General features: G+C 39.3%; 1 protein-coding gene across 1 annotated transcript in view; it reads right to left on the reverse strand.

Annotated features, from left to right (window-relative positions):
* The window catches only part of hydin (HYDIN axonemal central pair apparatus protein), a 71,859-nt gene that overhangs the window by 9,833 nt on the left and 43,830 nt on the right, over positions 1 to 18,196 (reverse strand). The window contains exons 40-70 of the mRNA XM_040132204.1: positions 17,983 to 18,124; positions 16,883 to 17,039; positions 14,703 to 14,867; positions 14,046 to 14,255; positions 13,688 to 13,894; positions 13,138 to 13,376; positions 12,851 to 13,033; positions 12,179 to 12,298; positions 11,926 to 12,085; positions 11,665 to 11,837; positions 11,242 to 11,440; positions 10,951 to 11,056; positions 10,699 to 10,792; positions 10,394 to 10,562; positions 9,746 to 9,828; positions 9,286 to 9,441; positions 8,444 to 8,549; positions 7,085 to 7,298; positions 6,620 to 6,846; positions 6,362 to 6,510; positions 6,017 to 6,212; positions 5,698 to 5,806; positions 3,913 to 4,149; positions 3,635 to 3,777; positions 2,848 to 3,075; positions 2,597 to 2,757; positions 2,142 to 2,236; positions 1,715 to 1,943; positions 1,145 to 1,345; positions 921 to 1,047; positions 165 to 330 (exon numbers count right to left, since the gene is read on the reverse strand). Of these exons, the coding sequence (XP_039988138.1) occupies positions 165 to 330; positions 921 to 1,047; positions 1,145 to 1,345; positions 1,715 to 1,943; positions 2,142 to 2,236; positions 2,597 to 2,757; positions 2,848 to 3,075; positions 3,635 to 3,777; positions 3,913 to 4,149; positions 5,698 to 5,806; positions 6,017 to 6,212; positions 6,362 to 6,510; positions 6,620 to 6,846; positions 7,085 to 7,298; positions 8,444 to 8,549; positions 9,286 to 9,441; positions 9,746 to 9,828; positions 10,394 to 10,562; positions 10,699 to 10,792; positions 10,951 to 11,056; positions 11,242 to 11,440; positions 11,665 to 11,837; positions 11,926 to 12,085; positions 12,179 to 12,298; positions 12,851 to 13,033; positions 13,138 to 13,376; positions 13,688 to 13,894; positions 14,046 to 14,255; positions 14,703 to 14,867; positions 16,883 to 17,039; positions 17,983 to 18,124 (5,151 nt within the window). The remainder of the gene's footprint in view (positions 1 to 164; positions 331 to 920; positions 1,048 to 1,144; positions 1,346 to 1,714; positions 1,944 to 2,141; positions 2,237 to 2,596; positions 2,758 to 2,847; positions 3,076 to 3,634; positions 3,778 to 3,912; positions 4,150 to 5,697; positions 5,807 to 6,016; positions 6,213 to 6,361; positions 6,511 to 6,619; positions 6,847 to 7,084; positions 7,299 to 8,443; positions 8,550 to 9,285; positions 9,442 to 9,745; positions 9,829 to 10,393; positions 10,563 to 10,698; positions 10,793 to 10,950; positions 11,057 to 11,241; positions 11,441 to 11,664; positions 11,838 to 11,925; positions 12,086 to 12,178; positions 12,299 to 12,850; positions 13,034 to 13,137; positions 13,377 to 13,687; positions 13,895 to 14,045; positions 14,256 to 14,702; positions 14,868 to 16,882; positions 17,040 to 17,982; positions 18,125 to 18,196) is intronic.

The raw sequence follows: 18,196 nt of genomic DNA on the forward strand, positions 1-18,196 counted from the left end.
TTTAAACATTTCTAATTGTGTACACTTTATCACGCAATAGCTATATGCGCTTGAATACCAAAATTTATATACTGTCACTGCATCTCAGTAGGAAAACAACAGCATAACTTTGTGCTTAATATGTAATGAAACTTGAAATTGGTGTGTGGATGTATGTAACATACCAACAAGCAGTTCCCCCAAGTCAAGGTGAGGTCTGTTGAGATAGACAACTGGTTCTCTGGTGTTTCCCACGCACAAGAAGGGGAAAGACAGTGAAAGAGTCTCAATCACAAAGCGCCAGAATGACTCCACTGCAGCCAGCTGCTCGGCTACGTATTCAAAACACATCTGCACACACACAAACACACACACACACACACACACACACACACACACACACACACACACACACACACACACACACACACACACACACACACACAAACACACACACAGAGACCAGAGGATTACAAATAACCAACAACATAGGAAAAAGAAAGAACATGTGGTATACAAGGGTGATGATGAAAAATTCACTTAAAGAAAAAATAAGAGTGAATGAGAGGGATAAATATGACAAAGGTAGGAAAAAAAGACTGAGGAACCAACTAGAACAGATTAGGTCAGATAAATTGAGCTAAAAATTGATAAAACGAGATTAAACAAAAATGGGATTGGATTAAATGGAAGGAATGATGCAGTTAAGATTAGATTTGCTGTGATAAAAAGTGGAACTTGGGGACATGGGGACACTGTAACAGTAATGAGATGGGGACCAGAAATTTAATGAGGAGAGAGACTGAGATTTACTGACGTGCAATGAAATGAAAGAGGTTCAAGTTAAAGAAGATGACATACTGTAGGAAAATGGAAGAGAAATGTTATAAAATACATCCACTCTTATAGGGATTAAGACTGTTGTGTGTCTCCATCTTCACCTCTACTTTTTTCCCAGGCAGGATGGTACCACATGGGGTGAGACAGTGAAATGGGCTGCCACCTGCATCTTCACACTTCCACTTGAATGAGTAGGGTTTACTGGTTGGGTTCACCACAATAAAACATCTTTGGAGCAAACCAAGAAAACACACATGTTTTCAAATTGTTAGGGCTTACTCTGATGGAGATAAAAAGCTCCTCTCTCTCTCTCTCTGGCTGTTACCTTGTTGATGGCACAGAGAAACCAACAGCATTGAACTCTATGACTCTGATGTTAGGGTCAAGAGGGTCCCTGAACTTAGGGTTGCGGTGGTTCCCACTGATGTAGTCTGAGTCCTTAAGGTCAAAGTGGCAGTGGGGCTGTAGGCTGCAGCCAAACACCGAGATACAGGGAGCCTGATCCCCATCCTGCAAGTTGGGGACACTGAAAGAAATGTACACATGAAAAAAAACAACTAATAACTAAGTATCCATTGCATTATTCTTGTGAAGACATCATTCACTTCCTTACAGCCATCCTGTCCTTTTTAGCACTTCCATCTTAAAGGGTATATTTTTTTGTGTGAATTTCACGTGAATTTACTTTTTGGATTTAAGTTAAAATTAACTTGAACTTAAAGACTACCAATGTAATGTTTACCTGAATGATTTTTTTTTGTACAACTTTTTTGTACACAGTAATCCACAAGATGAAACTCAAAGTTTTGTGCAATACTGTAAATTGTCTTAGATTGACAACAAAGTTTAAGATGCCTTGTTAGTAGTTACTGTATCATCTTGACATTGTATTTACCTGCAGAACAGCCTGCCCTGAAACTGGGCCATCTCCAGAGGTGAAAAGCAAATGTTGAAGTTCTGCATGGAACCAGGCTGTATGACCCCTATGCTGGGTTCAACACTGAAGGGTGGCTGCTCAGGGCTCCCCATCAGAAGTGACATCATGCTGGGCGGAGCGCTGGCAGGATGGGCTCCAGTCAATGCTCCTGCTGACCTGCTGCCAGGTCGAGAAATGGAGGTCTCATCTGTTATAGACAACACATGCCCACTTTTACACTTTTTCAACATTTACAGTTTTATCCTCCATTTTTAAAGCATTCAAATGTAAATAGGTATGATAAATCACGCTAGGATTATAAATGGTACAGCAAAAACTGTTATCAATCAAGGTTAGATCCAATTTTGACACGTAGACTTCATGATATACAATATCACTGTAATACTTCCTTGGTCATTGTTGACAGTGTTGCTGCTTGGAACCATGAGGACCTGCCAGGAGAATTCCAGTTTGACACTACCCTGATTCACCATCTGTAGTCTGCGTGCATGCGCAAACACACGCACACATACACAAAGACACACACAATAAAGAGATATACAGATATTTTTAATTCTGGATTTTCTGGTGTCCACTGTGGAAGAATGTCAGAAAGATGGAGGAATAGATTGGGATACAACCATCTTATATAAGTCCAGTTTGAGTCCATTTCAATGACCAGTATTTATCATTTTGATTATCAGCATTTCAATCAACTTCAATATCTGGCCCCTCAGGAAGCCCTAAATGATTTAACTTTAAGTTTGAATTAAGGATCATTTTGCATAATCACTGGCTCATTCAGTATTGTTAAATTTAGTTTTAAGAAACAGCATATAATGTACACAATGGCTGACCTACCGGTGGAGTCTGGTTTGGTAAAGCATGGTGTCTTTGAAGTGGATGGTGTTGGTGTTGCAGCTGAACTTCACATAGTCACAAACTGCGCTGACACGCAATTCTAACTCCCACTGCGAGCCATCAACCACAGAGCAGCAGGGCTCAGGATCTATCTTTATCATCTGCATACATATATATGGTTACTTAACTATAATTGTGAACTGGTAACCCTCTCTTCAACATCTCTTTAACATCAGAGTCAGTATGTGTACCTTGTTCTGCACAGGTTGCTGTTGTTGTGTTCCTGAAGCCTGTTTTGAGGCACTCAGCCACTGGACCGTCCTCTGTCGGTCGTCCCAGTCAGCCACCTGCTCAAATGGCTGCTGGAACTCCACCTGACAAACCTTACATCTCATTGGCTGGCTGTTCAGAGTCACTGGCTGACTAGAGCTAAATGTGACAGTCACTTCCTTAGAACAACCAGCATGAAGGTGTCCCACCTGTAACAAACAGCAGACTCTTTTTAATCACATACAATAAATGTACTTTTGGTTTTATTTATTTGAGTTCAGAGTAGAGCAGGGACACTGCCACAGGGGTGGCTAGTGGTGAAAAGTCACAAAAAAGTCTACAAACAGCACAGCTGTTTTGATTCATTTTGTATCTCTTTCAGTCTGGGTGTCAATGGCTCCAATGTAGGAAGGGTGGAGGGGTCATTTAAATTGCTGTTTCCAAGGGAACATGGTCCCATCATCTGTCTATGGCTGTAAGCTATTTGGAGTTACAAATAGAAACTTTTTATTATTTCATATTTGATCATTTAAAGTTGTTTATTTAGCATCCATTTATAATATTGAATGAATAATGCAACTATTTATAATATACATTATATTATTGCCAAGAATCAGGGTTTTAAATTTGATAATTAAAACATTTTTACTCATTTTGCAAATGTGCCTCCCTTTTTTGAATTTTTGTCCCTGTCTGCCACTATTTAAAAATTTCTAAACCTGCCCCTGCTGTGTAGCCACACCTCCATTCCTTCCTTTAATGCTTTACCTGTGGTGAAAAGCAGACATGAAGTCCAGCAGGAGGCCACTCAAACCTCACCACCTGGCTGCTACTGTGGTTGGTCATGGTGAAACTCTCTTGGTAAGGACAATCTACATGGCAGTCACCAAAATTCAGTACCTCATAATTATCTGTGAGAGAGAATTAGGCCTTATAGATAAATCCAGCATAAGAAACAAGCTTCCATGTTACTAAACCACTACACTTACTTTACCTACCCCTCTTCCTCTTTGTCTCTACTCTCCTGCCCTCCTTTCTTCTCTTACCTCTCTCATCATCTTCCTGATCCATTTCCTGCAACCTGCTGATGTTGTCAAGAGAGATGATTTCCTGATAAGTCTCTCCAGTCAGTTGTATTATGGTATTGCTGTACTGGTTGTCCTCCACCTGCAGTGTCATCTTGGCCTTGACACTCAGGGGCTTGTCAAAGCAAAAACTGACCTCAAACTCCACCTGTTCATTAACATTCAGCCTCAGAATGGCTCTGTGCATCAACTGATGCTCTGTGGAAAAAGAAAAAAGGGAAGGAGCAAAGGAGAGAAGCCTATGTTTAGCTCATAAAATTATTGACTTTTAGTCCAAAACAACAGTATCACTGACAATTTAAAAACAAACACATTCTGACTCCCAAGTCATCACATAGGGACTCTTGGTCAGGGCCCATTTGGTGTCACTTTTTAACTAAGAGGTGCCCCTGTGGTGTCATTTTTAAACATCCAGGGTACAGTACAGCATGAATGAAGTGCTACATTTATTAACAACAGCAGATTTGCCAGGAGGCGGCTGCGGTGGATGGTGGGTGTACAAAGTACATGACTGTCAAACCGGAGACTGGGGTTCACATCCTGAGTCCTGTCTGTCGATAGGTTTAGGTAACAAAAGCATTTTGGTTAAGATTAGGGAAAGAACGTGGCTTTCGTTAAATATAAACAAACAGGTTGTGTCTCAAGTCACTGTGAACTTTTTTCTGTATTAAACCAGACCATGATCTTAGACCTCATCATCACCAAATGCTGTAAGTGCCTAATTATAACCATCAAAAAGTATAATAATGCTGTAGTCACTACAAGTGGATATTATATTGCAAGACCGGATATTTTGGTGGAAAATATCTATGATAATTTTACCGATATGTTCAGTATCAACATAGTTGCAACTTGCCAAATACGTAAATTAACAACATACCCTCATTATGTTATTAAAAAACGTGATCTGGTTGCAATTACATTTTGTACAAAGGGTATTTGCTGTTACAGTTTAGTTGTATAGAAACATAATTTTGAGGAGAAAGCCCTATCTCAGCTCTATTGGACTGCCCTGCAAGTTGAAAAATGTCTCTGAAGGGACCCAGACCAAGCGTCCATACATGATGAATTGGCGATTGAGAACTTGTTGTTTAAACATGTTTTTCAGTGAAAAGAGGATTCCTTTGTAAATGGGATTTTTCTCCATAAATGATACGTGTACCCAGGGGTTAAAGTGCTTAAGTGATCTGGAACGGTGTTTGATTGATAAGTAAATAAATCTGATTGGCAATTTTACACAATAATCTTCATTAATTTGCATGCTAAAATTAGTCAACAGTAATCAGGTAAATCATAACCAAAGCCACACCAGGAAATGTCATTGTTGTTAATCCAATCCAAGCAGTAATATGTCACAGTGTCCTTGATAAGGATGAAACTACAGTACGCATACTGTAGGTAAGAACAGTTTTATTGTATAGTCTTGCACATGCACGACTACTATTGAAAGATGAACAATTAATGTAGGTTGCAATCCAAGTTGAATTTCAATCTTTTAAAGTCTGTGAAAGTCCAGTACTTAGGAATTAGTGTCTACAAGTGCATGCTGGTTTAGAGATGAGACTGATGAAATACTATAATATTGAGCCTCAGCAATAACAGTAGCAATAGTACAATTAGTGCATGGGAACTGAACTAGGCAAAAGTCAATACTAATATCTTATTTCTTAAGCTTAACTATTAATTATCTAAGCAAAGAGGAGATGCATTTTATTGTGGACAGTGTTTTACAGGTTCAGGTTGTACCTGAGTCAGTGGTGCCCTCCAATTTTGCGGAGTGGATGGAGCTGCAGGTGTTGCCAGGTGCAGCTCTGAGGGTGAACACACCATGTTTATCCAGCATGTCAATCTGGACCTACACAACAAATTCACAGAATACCTTTATTTAAAAAATTCCCCACAATACTTTATCTACTGTATTATAATCATGTGGGCATTGTAAATAGAAGGGATTTTGGTTTTCTTGCAATTGAAGTAAATAATTATGTAATGTTGCTAAAAGAAATATTTGATAAAATGGTTTTGCCGATGGCCCAGATCAATAGGAAAGAGTAACGTGTCTCACCTGAGCTGGAACATTTCCATCATTGAGCAGCACCAGGGGGAGGGGATGTCTCTGCCCTACCAATACCCGTCTGAACTGCAACATTGGGCTTCCTCCGCTGTTCCTCAGAGCTGGATGCACCACACACACACTGGGCAGATTCCCCTCTCCCATTAGGTCAAACTCCAGCACCTTGGTCTTAGATGTGGGTGTCATTCTGGATCCAGCAGAGGAAATAAAGGGTGGGCAGAGGTCGGAAAGACAAACAAGAGGTGGTATCATTCTCACAGTAGTAGTAGAAATAAAAGGACAAACAAAGAACAAAGAGAACACCAAAGTATTATACACAGTCATGCACTCGTATACCTGCTGGTTCCCTCTATTGTTGCTTCAAACACAGCACTGTATTGCTGCATTGTCTGTGGTGTGAAGGTGACCACAGCAAACGCGTGTGACTGGCTGGGAATGCTCAGTGTTGTGGTAGACAAATCAAAAACCTCCATGTTACGGGATGACTGTAAGGAAATATAAGATATTTTTTACCTGAAGTATCACAGTCAGCGATAGTCTCATTAAGTAAGCATTTATCCATGTATCTAAACCACAAAGATTTAGATGCCCTACCTTAGCACCACCATGTTTGATGGCCAAGCTGAGCACACAGGGCACCTTGCTGTTGTTGGTGAGTTTAAAGCAAGCCTGAGCAGTCCGACCGACCAGGACTTTGCTGAAGATAAACTTGTTCTCATCCAGGATATAAATGCCTTCAGCATTGCAAAACTGCTCAGAGGAGAGCTGTCTGCTGTTGTGGCACAGATGATGTTCTTCAAAGATGGAGGCCATGTCTAACACTATGCCTGGGCAACAAAAAAAAGGTCAAATAAGTCAAAGAAATAGCCATTGATGAAGAAGTGTGGAAAGACATCAGTCCAGTTTTGTCCTTCACTTTATTTCCTTGGCATTAGACCCTGTAAATGTTTACACAGCCAGTGATTGTAGAAGAATCCATGCATATAAAATGTATAGAATTAAGCCCTTTGGAAACAGCCTTTGGTCAGGTTAAATCAAAAAGGCAGAATAAAATCATACAGTTCCTACCTGGCTTGCAGACTTCAGCCAGCAGTCTGTATGGTATGCCCTCAGGCTGGTCTGAGGGGTCACGGTCACTGATGTCAATGAGCAAACCCTGGTTCCAGTTGCCTAGCTGTTCAGCTACACAGTCCACTGTCACCACCTGCTGAGACCCTGGCTGCAGGCTCCCTGTGCAGGGAGACACTGAGAAGACCCCCATGGCGATGCGGTTCTAGGGGGGACACATGAGAAGATTAGAGGAAGGAAGGAGAGGTGCAGATGAAAATAGGAATCAGAAATGGGGAGAGGTTTAGGGAAATGTGGAAGATGGTTGGCAGGGGTGTATTTTTCATTGATTTATTATGGACTCAGTTGTTTATTAGTTAGTAGCAATGAAGTGAGATACAATTAAAACATCCACAGACTTAAGATTCAACTGTTTTCACAGACACTATTTCTTCAGTAAAAAATGGTTCCAATTAAAACTGCTGACAGATGTTTGTTTGGAGAAATTAGTAATCAGACAAACCCAGTTTAACTTTATTCAAATAATATTTACATGAACATGGGCTACATGTTTCTTTTGATACATGCTTCTCATGTTTCTGTTCATGAAAAATGAACATTAAACTTTGCACAAACTGCCATAAGTTTTACAATGAAAAGACACAAGCTCTCCTGATATATTGACAGTGACCTTGAGAGCGAAATGGGCTCATATTTTTGATTTGACTGACATGTTTACTTGATGAGCATCACTAGTTTTTCCTGTTAAACGTCTGTCCATCTTATACTTTACATCTTGCTTTTCTGAATATATATTGCTAACCTTAATTGTGCTAACTTCAAAGCTTAAAATAAGATGAAGTTGAACTTTATTTTTTTAACTATAGAGCTATTGTTGCTGTCGGTCATTATGCATTTGCTGGCCAACAACCGTGACGTTAAGTTTCATTAATTAAAATGTACAACATTATTATGAAATATTTTAAACTGAATTATGGATTAGTAATTTCAGTAGTCTGACTAATTTCAAACTACATGGCAAGGCTAGATACAACTGAAGGTAAGGGACAAAATATGCCTTTTTAAAATTTGGGTGAAATGACCCTTTTAGCTATCTTCAAATCATTGGAAGAATCTCTCTTGCTGTGCTGTGCATGCATTGTATGTACTACAATGAGAGCAATCCCCGAAATGTGAAAGAACAAACATTATGAGAGCTCACAAGAATGGCACACTTTTTCAATGAGAAAATGGTTAGCACTTTCTAATGAGCTCTTAAAAAGACAAACATGGAAAGGACTGTCCAAACAAAACAAAGACTGCAAAAATCAAAAACTGTCAATGGTGTCATCTCCACTATCAGTCTCTCACCTGTATAATATTAATGTCTTTCTGGAAAGACTCACGTCTCACTTTGCTAATGGTACCAGTGGGCCTTCCTGAATGGCTCTCTTGAAGGATCTTCTTACCTGGACCCCTGACACCAGGACACAGTGACACAATAAATAAATCTATTTTTAACATCTTTAAAGTAACTGATTTTAAATTGTTGGAAAAGGACAAGTTAATTAACTTGTTAATATTTTCAGGCAGTGTTTGAGACCTCTGAAAGTTCACAGTGTTAATGGCAGACATTAAATTGTGCTCTCTGGCATTTAATATATACAAATATTGTCCTGCCCTTTGGTGTGAACAACCACAACTAGAAACATAATTGCTACCCCTTCTATTTCAGTAAGGTACTGCAGATGCACCACAAGTGGTTTGTGCCTGCCAATGCTGTGCACTGTAATGTCTCTACCATCATATTTGATATATATATATATATTAATGATATATAAATTGGTCATTTTAGTCAATAATGTTTTAGTTTAGCTTTTAATTTGTTGACTTTCACATAACAGAACTTCGTAAAAGCAGCACGTTCCTCCTAGTCAAGGAAATAAACTCTTTGCAGGGATTGACAAAACAATGATGTGTCAATGAAGCTTTGTTTGTTAGGTGTACTACCTTTTAATATAGGATTTGTCACATATGGCAGTAGACATGGCTCAGCATCTACAGTATCTCATCGACAAGCCAAGAACACCTGAGCTAAACTGCTACATTCTTTGTCGGTTTAAAAGCACATTTTGAAAATTTACAGTCCCATTCCAACTGTTAGCCCTTGTTTGTCTGCATATATTGTATGACTGTGTGTTCTGTTCTCCTACCCAACCCTCCCTAGTAGAGCAGAGTCTGTGATCATATGGCAGATGCTGAAACGGGTCTCAAAGAGTCCATTGTTCTCAATAGTGAAGCTCTGGCTTTTCTTGCATCCGTAGACCAGTGGGCCAAAGTTGATGTCACATGCAGGTGTGATCTTGTACCTAAAGAAGAACCAAAAAGAAATAAATCACAATCTTTGCATAGGCTGAATCTCAGAACTGCCTCCTATGAACAAAATAACAAATCTCGCAGATTGTGATGAGAAGCGATACATTTTGAGCTATTCTGTAAAGCAAAGCATGTACTAACTGTGATGTCAAATGGTGCAAAAAGATAATCATCCAACAGAATCCAAACGCTTTAGAGAGGGTTGTAACAAAATCTAAATCAGAATCGATTGTAATGTTGTTTCTTATTTACTGATACATATAATATGAAAGACAATTGAATGAATCAAGCCTTAACCTGGAGAAGACAGACTGGACTGAAACCTTAATGGCTAAGATGGCTATTGTTTCGCCTCCTTTCCCAATGTTAGGTTCAATCACCTGCAGAAGAGAATTCAGTTTGTCAGTTAGTCTCATCTCCCAACCAATTCGTTAAGTTCCATGAAAGTTTTTACTCAGGACTGACTAAGCTAATCCCTCCAAATTTCAGTTCAAGAGAAAGCTTGAAATCTTGAAAAATCCAAGATATGTCTGCTTATGAAATAAATGTAAAAATTTGAACCACAGTCTAGTGACTGGCGCCTGTTGTGCTGACATGACTTAGTTTCTACCTTGTATCAACAAATACGGAGGAACCTGACAAAGCAATGTCTTCAAATTCTCAATGAAAGAGCATTTTGTGAGCATCTTGCTTCTATATTTGATGTACATATACTTACAACTACTACGTACATATACACACTGTTTTAGTTTTTGTTTTATAAACTAAAAATTTTTTTTATCTTTTCTCAGAGAAAGGCATGAAGAAAATTCAAGTAAAATCAAAATGTTATGGTACCAAAAATTTGCTAATAAGGTTAGAAAATCCTTCTCCATTCCAATGTGATTTCAATATATAGTTGAACCTCCAGCTCTGTTATCATGAAGACCAGTGTATGGCTCAGACCTGGCAAGGCAGGACAGGTTGTTCTCTAATAAAGACTTCGGTATTGGGTCTGCAGAGGATCTGCACTGTTGTGGACTTCTCGTGGGGCATTAGAGTACCCCACTGGGGGGACACGGTGAAAATGGAGTCTAGGTTTGGCTGGGTTGGGTCTGTCCGCTTAAACGTAAACCTTGTGAAAAGAAAAGAATAAAAGTGAAAAACAGTCATGAAATAAAATTCCCTTCATGTGGAACTCCGAATAAAAACTAAAATACAAGGCATCATATATGCAGTTTATTCACATTTGAATACTATGGCATACTCACTTGTAGGCTATTTCATATTTTCCTTTGTTTTTCATCCTGAGAGACAGTTTGGTCTCTTCAAAGACTCTAATGGTTCCAAAGTCCAGACAGCCATCTGCCACAGACACAGAATTATACAGTATATTATTTTTCACTATTATGACGTCAAGGCAGCAGCTTAGTCACTCAGATTTGAATGCTGCCACCACCAGACGGGAAGATGAGGGGTAAAATCTCAGTAAGAAACATGTGCCTTAATAGAATGTAAGCCACTACAGTTTCTACCTGGTGAGATGTCCAGAGCTATATCATAGGCTTCAGCTGTGACCTGTATGTTTTCGGTGTGTACAATGCCTAGAATCTTCTCCACGTCAGACACCTGAAACAAAACACAAAATCCACTCTGTACATGCATAAAAACCCATTTCTATCTGAGCCAGTTTTGTTGAATAATCCTTTACATTCAAAACTGCTTAAAGGTGTACTTGTGCATGTGCTTAGAACCAGTTTATACTTAATATTTATCAAAGATTTCACTATGCGCTCTTATAATGTGTACCTCACCTCCAGACGTAACATCTTCTTAATGTGAAGTGGCCTCTTGGCCCTGAAGTGTAAGCTCAGGGGGAAAGAGGAGTTAGGTGAGATGATACCTTGATCCTGTGGCACACTGAACTCATCACCTAACTCCTCCACACTTTGCAGTCTCCAGGATACAGGCAGAGCTGTCTTATTATGTAGCGTCACACTACAGCTGTCCTGCCTAGAGAGAAGGATGGAAGAGGGGAGTTTAATCAGAGAAATGCAAAAGGGATAGAAAGTTGAATTTATACAAGAATTTGAAGAATCACTGTAGCGCTGTTATTGATGTACAATATTTTTACTCTTTCATGCTGCCTCTTTCTTTATCTGGCTTTGTGAAAATCATGTTTCAAATTATTGTCGAAAAATTTTTCTTTCCTGAATTAGTATTCCAAATTTTGATACCTGTGCAGCAAAATTCTGTCAAAGTGCAAATTACTGCTTTCCAGCTCCAGCTCTGGCCGAACACCCCAGCAGGAGAGGTTGATGATGACAAGCTCTGGATTGTCCTTGATACAGCACACTATACAGTCCTTCATTTGTCCCACTTTTGTTGGGTAGGCCCACACTGTCAACTCCTATCACGACAGAAGAATATTCACATGTACTAATGTTTTCAGTCATCTGTATTAATTCAATGGACAATGTTAGACAGTGCTATGGTACCTGTTTCTGGTCTGGTTTGAGAGTCATGCTTGGGGGGTCCAGCAGATATGTGGTGGCCTGTGTGTCACGCTGGAATTGGAACTGGACCTCAGCCTCCAGACCTGAATTGTTATGAATCACCACTCTCTCTGTGTTCTCTGCGTACCTATTTTCCTTGTATCTACACAAACGCAGACATGTAAAAATGTAAATATAAAGGCAAAGAAGGATACAAACACATTGCGCCTTTCACTGCCATCTCTCTGTCTCTCACCTGTCTCTGGTCTTGCTACAAAGTAGCGGTCCGAACTCAAAGTATCCGGGTTTGACTACATAAGTCTTCTGGAGCCTTTCTTCTATTTGGGGCACCTTTTTACTGAGAGCAAAAAGAGTCCTGGGGAAACCAAATTAGATAACTTTAAGTCCAAGTGAAATCCCTTTTAATCATCCATTGTTACAGACAAAATTATGTAAATGTTGTGTTTTTGTAAATGTATTCTTAATAGTTTTTTTTTTTATGTTGGGGGGGGGGGGGTTGTAGTAGTAGAAACAAACTCACTATAGCTACAAGCCATGTGCAGGTAGTGTTTTGTTAGCAGTGGTATTTAAGAGTAAGGACCAGACCAGCATCTAACCAGACCAAAGTGACATTTGCAGGTGCATTTACATGCTGTTTTATGTGCTGCAGCTGAGCAACTAATCAGCTATCTAACCTACAAACTGACTTAAATGTGCACTTTTCCCGAGTGAATGTTTGTTTGGTTGCTAGATCAGCAAGTTGAGGTGCAGGACAAGAGTTTTTCTCAAAGCAGAACACAGGACATCAAGTTCAATTACTGTGTTGTTGTCATGCATTTTTATCTGTAATAACCCCGCCTTTTCTCTCCCTTCCCTCATCTTTGCCAATTATATTACTGCAAAATGTTATTAAATAATGCTGACTGACATGTAGTCTTTGCAGATGGAGGGATAGGTACAAATGCCTCTGCAAAGTAGCTGGTAGTGTCTCTGATTGCCCAGTAGCTCAAAGTTGAAGGTCTGTTCAAACTTCCCTACGGAGCTTGAGTAGAACCAGATCTTTAGAACCACCTCACCATTGGCTGGTACAACCCAGCGAAATGTTGTCAGGCTGCAAATATATGCACAAACACACACACAATTAGTAACAACAACAACAAAGCAAAACACTCCGCAATGTGTCCTTGTAAAGTGTGTCTGCGTGTTTTCCCTTGCCTTTGGTTACGTTTCAGCTCTAAGTTTGCTTGGTGTTGGTCTTGTTCAGTGCAGTCGGACGTGGTGGAGACGTGTAAAGGTGAGCGAGACCGGTCCAAGCCCTTTGCTTTTGTCTTGGCTGAAGTTTGTCTCTTGCTCCTCTGACTCTCTCTGCCCTTTTTATCCTTGTCCTTTGTTACTGCACTCTCCTTAATGCTGCCCTTGCTGCGAGTTTTAGATGCTGTTGCCACTGCCTCTTCCTTTAGTGTGCACAAACACAGATGTACACAAACACCATTCTGATTTAAAATTTTAAATGTTGAAATAAATTTGTACTTTTGATTTATTAATTGTTGAATTTGGAATCATCAAACGGTATGATCATGATAGAGATGAGTGGAAGCTTGTACTTCATAGCAGCTAAATTCTTAGTGTTGATTGTTCTTCAAAATAAGACAACATTTCCTGTAAATCCTGCTGCTTCTTGCCACAAAATAATGTTTGCATTCTGTGTATATGTGTATGCATCTGTTTAAGCGTATATTCATTTGGTGTGTGAAATTAGCATTACCTGTACAGCTGATGCTTGTACATCCTTTTCTGAATCTTTCTTCTCTTCCCCCTGTTCGTCCGGTCCTGATGGAACCAGGAAGGTGAAACAGTCACAGGTGAGTTGACTATGAGATTGCTCCCTGTTTTTGGGGAAAGGAACAATAGAGAAGGTGATGGGAGGAGGGATTGGTGAGCCGCTGGGTCCCAACCCCAAATCATTCAACACCTAAGGACACAAAAGGAGAGAAGTACACACATTAGGAAATGATAATAAAGTTATGAAAAACCAAGTGATTAAAAAACACACTTCGGGAAGAAAGGTACAGTAAATTTTACTGACAACAAAAACAGAAAAATCTGGCAAGTTTTAGCCATACCTCGTCCAGTGGAGGGAGGGTGCTGCCTTTGAGCAGCTCTATGGTACTCGGATAGTATTTCTCTGTTAAACTCAGCGCAATGTGAGGAATGATGTCCTTTGGAGACAATTTGTCTCCCTTCTTGTCTGTATCAATTAGTGTTGCCATCTGACTGGGCATCGGAGACATGGTCTTGCTACTGGCTTTCTTGCTCCTTTTGCCAACAGGGCTCTGTGTCCACAGGGTGATAATTGATGAGATTATACATTCCAGCACTTGTGATAGTGATGCTTTCTTTGTCTGTTAGTCATTTATGCAAATGTAATATACCAGCATTTTTCCATTTTTTTCTTGCTAAGTACAATTAGCAGGTATGGTGTAAGTATAACATGTTTAACCAGTTTCGTATGTAAGCACTGTAAAGCAACCTGAAAGTAAAAATGATTTTGCTCTCGTAGGAAGCAACCACTTTGGTGGGTTTGGAAAAGTTAGGGAATTCCATTGTTATTTAAAATAGAAGAGGTTTGGACTAGAATGGTAGGGAGCACTTTAGGAGAGGATAAAGAAGTGTCATCAACAATAATCATCATTTTCCTAATTTTCTTAATCATTATTTGTAGCAGTTAAAGAGGGACTGACAACCAGCTTTCTTGGTATTTTTGGAGTAAGCACACTGACCTGTTTCTCTGTTGGGGCATCCTCTGATACTGGTGCGGCTTCTTCACTGGGGAGCGAGACGAGCAGCAAGCCCCGGGCCCGATCCCAGTGCTGCAGGATGTGCTCCACCTGAACCTGGCTCCGCTCATACGCACTGAACTGAGACTGTAGCTTATCCACTCCGGACTAGATAGGGGAGCAAAGGCAGTTTGGAAAAATAGAAGATTATAGAGTCTATGTGAAGGTGTGGAGATTATAAAATAGTCTTTATTCAAAAACAATTTTATGATTTATTTACCTATGTATTTTTATGCTCTATCCAAATTTGACATTTAACTTTATTACATATAACTGTGAACGTTAACTCTTTGCTGTTCCTAAATGGTATTGGTATGGTATTTTATGATGACTTTCAAGATTTTGATAAATTGTTACGGCTGACCAATTCTCAAAATTGTCAAAGCACAACGAATGATTGTGTACTGTATGTTCCCAGTGTATAGATTGAAAGTATGAACAACACTCAGTTCAAGAGCTGCCAAAGTTCAAATACAAATGGAAGAGAGATATGTTTACATATGCTGTTTTCTAGTTTTTTTTGTAAATGCAGGGCTAATTATTGCTCCTTAATAAACCCACCATTTCTCCCTCCAGATAAAAATCACTGTATGGCAAAGAGTGTATGTGTGTTGACATATGAGTGAAATCTGGTTTTGAAGATTTGGTTCAGAGAGGAATCACTGATTGCCATGCATGTACAGACCTCCTTTCCACCAGATGGGCCCTTCCTCTCTAATACTTCTTTGTTATCTCTTTCTCCCCCCTTTTTAGTTTTCTTCAGCTCTTTTTCTTCTCTTAGCCTCTTCATCTCTGCAGTTTCTGTACTCTGCGATTAAATCACAAACATACTCCATGTCAAGTATAAAAGTCCATGACTGATGCCATTAGACAATGTACAGTATGCAGTCAGATAAATTTGTATGCAAAACTTTGGGCGACCCTGAGCAAATTTCATATTTAGTTGATTTTTGAAGCGAGAAGAAGTAAATAAGCCCCCTTGCAGCCAACAAACATTTCTTAAAATTTTAATGCACTGTTACTTTTTATTTAATTAACTTAATAAACATAAAAATTTGACGTGCAAAAGTTATATAGATATCACAACTTGCAAACACTGTCTGTTGCAAGCTAAGTGTCTCTCTCTTCTTGATTTAGGAATTGTCACCCTCTCTTCCATGCAAATCACTTCAAGTTCTGAGATAGTTTTAGGCTGCCTGGCAGGCACAGCATGTTTAGAATCCACAGATTTTGAAGGCAATTTCTTGAAGTAGTTCATGGTGGATTTTGAGGACTGCTTTGGATCATTGTCCTGCTGTAGAAGCTGGCCTCTATTCACTTTCACATTCTTGGTTGACTGAAGGGCATTTGCATCCAGAATTTGCTGATATTTACTGAAGTCTATTCTTCCATCTATCTGTGTAATGTTTCCTGTGTCACTGGCTGGAACACAACTAATGCAGAATGTTTCTAGCCCCAGACTTAACAACTGGAGCAAGGGGGGTTTTACAAAGCACTGACTTAGTATGGTGCCCAGACTGTTGCAACTGGAATTACACAGTGCAATTTCTGTTGTAGATGGGTCCATATTGAGATTGAAGACTAATACTTTACAATGTGATTAAAGTGAATTTTAAGTGTGGGGCTTAATGTGCCACAGTAAAACTACCTTTTCTTTCTCTCTCGCTGTGGGTCGAGGAGACTCTGCATGTAATTCTTTGGTTTCTTCTGTCTCCTTTTGTGAATCATCAGCCTCTTTGCCATGATGCCCTGTAGTAGCAAAGACAACCATATGTCAGAAACTAACCAATCAATTTACAGTCTATACACTATTATTTACTGTATATTTTTATAAATTTTCTATTTTCTTGCATAAAACAAAAGTGGTATTCTCTACAGCATGCTTGTACCTTCAATTAAATTATGTTGCTCACTTGCGTCCAATAGTGACTCTTTGGAGTTGTTACAGGACGATATCCTCTGTCTATTCAACAAATCTGTTGACTGGAGAGGAAATTAAACAAATGAATTCTCTGAGCTCCGATTGGGATACTAAGTACGTGTGTATTTGTGTGTGCTTATGGGAGCTTGCATATATTTTGGTTCACAATAGAGGACTGTTGGAATGGGACACATATACAGACCTGCTTTCCCTCATGCAAGTTCTTCCATCTTGAACCTTCTTTAGTATCCTTCTTTCCACCCTTTTTATTCTTCTTCTTCAACTCTTCATCTCTCAACCTCTTCATCTCCTCCTGTTGCCTCTTTTCCTCTTGCTCTTTCACTATTCGCTCAAGCTCCCTTATACACAGGCGCACACACATAAGTACACGCTCATACAATTTTTTTTAAATGGTCAAAGATATTCACACTATTTGTAATGAATTAAAATAAAATACTGTATATAACTTAAAAAGACAAACAAAGCAGAATTATAATTCTGTTCACCACAACATCATCATAATCATGGCTTGCCAATTTACTGGGAGGTTTTTTGTTTTTTTTAGAGTTTATCATTCTTATTGGCATATTTCAACACTACTACAGCTTCCTCAGGGTCTTAGTCCAAGTTGTTGTCCAGTATCATCGTTCTGTTGCAGCAAAAAGTGCTACCTCACCTACTGTAGGCTATAATATAACCTTGTCTAACATCTCTTTACATCTCTTGTCATCTAATGACCGCCTCATATATTAATCATGGACCACTTTGCTTGAAACAGATGTTTTTTAGCATCTAACTTTATATCCCATTCCCTCTTTATGTCTGTCACAGGACAAGGCTGCTCAGCTGATGCGTCACTGAAAGCTATACTATTTTCTAATTTTTTCGGGTCCTCTAATACAACTACAGACACTTGTTAAACTTGCTATATTTTTGTCTGCTGATTTTTGATAGCAGGACTTGAAGTACTTGCAATAAAAAAAAAATTGCAAAAAAATTCTTGTTTTTACTCACAGATTTGCGAATGAAACCCTCCCACAAAAGGAGTAGAACAGGTATCCTTATATGGTGTTTTAGCAGCATAGATTATGCTAATGATTAAACCTCACAAATGCACCACAAAGAGCTGTAATTCATCAGGCTTTACGAGAAAAGTTTGTGCAGGGAAGACAGTTTAGTGAATCCGAATTGCAACACTCATACGACCAAACCTCACAGAAAAAAGTAAGAGAATTTTAGGATAAGAATAAGGAAGGGTCCTTGCATTAGGCCCCATTCATCCACCAATCTTCCAGTCAGTACCTGAGTTTCTGCTGTCGGAGTTTCTCTCTATGTCGCTCAGTAATACGCTCTTTTTGCTCCTCTGGCAGAGCGTCATACTCGTCCTCATCCAGCTCCTGCAACCACTGCTCCTCCCTGTCCACTTTCTCCTTCTGCAGTGCCTCTAAAGGACAAACACAGACAATTCCACATACGGTGTCAACAACCTTAGAGAATAGAAATAATAATATGGTAA

This window comes from Xiphias gladius, chromosome 8 (genome assembly GCF_016859285.1).
Source record: "Xiphias gladius isolate SHS-SW01 ecotype Sanya breed wild chromosome 8, ASM1685928v1, whole genome shotgun sequence".
NCBI classification, from domain to species: Eukaryota; Metazoa; Chordata; class Actinopteri; order Istiophoriformes; family Xiphiidae; genus Xiphias; species Xiphias gladius.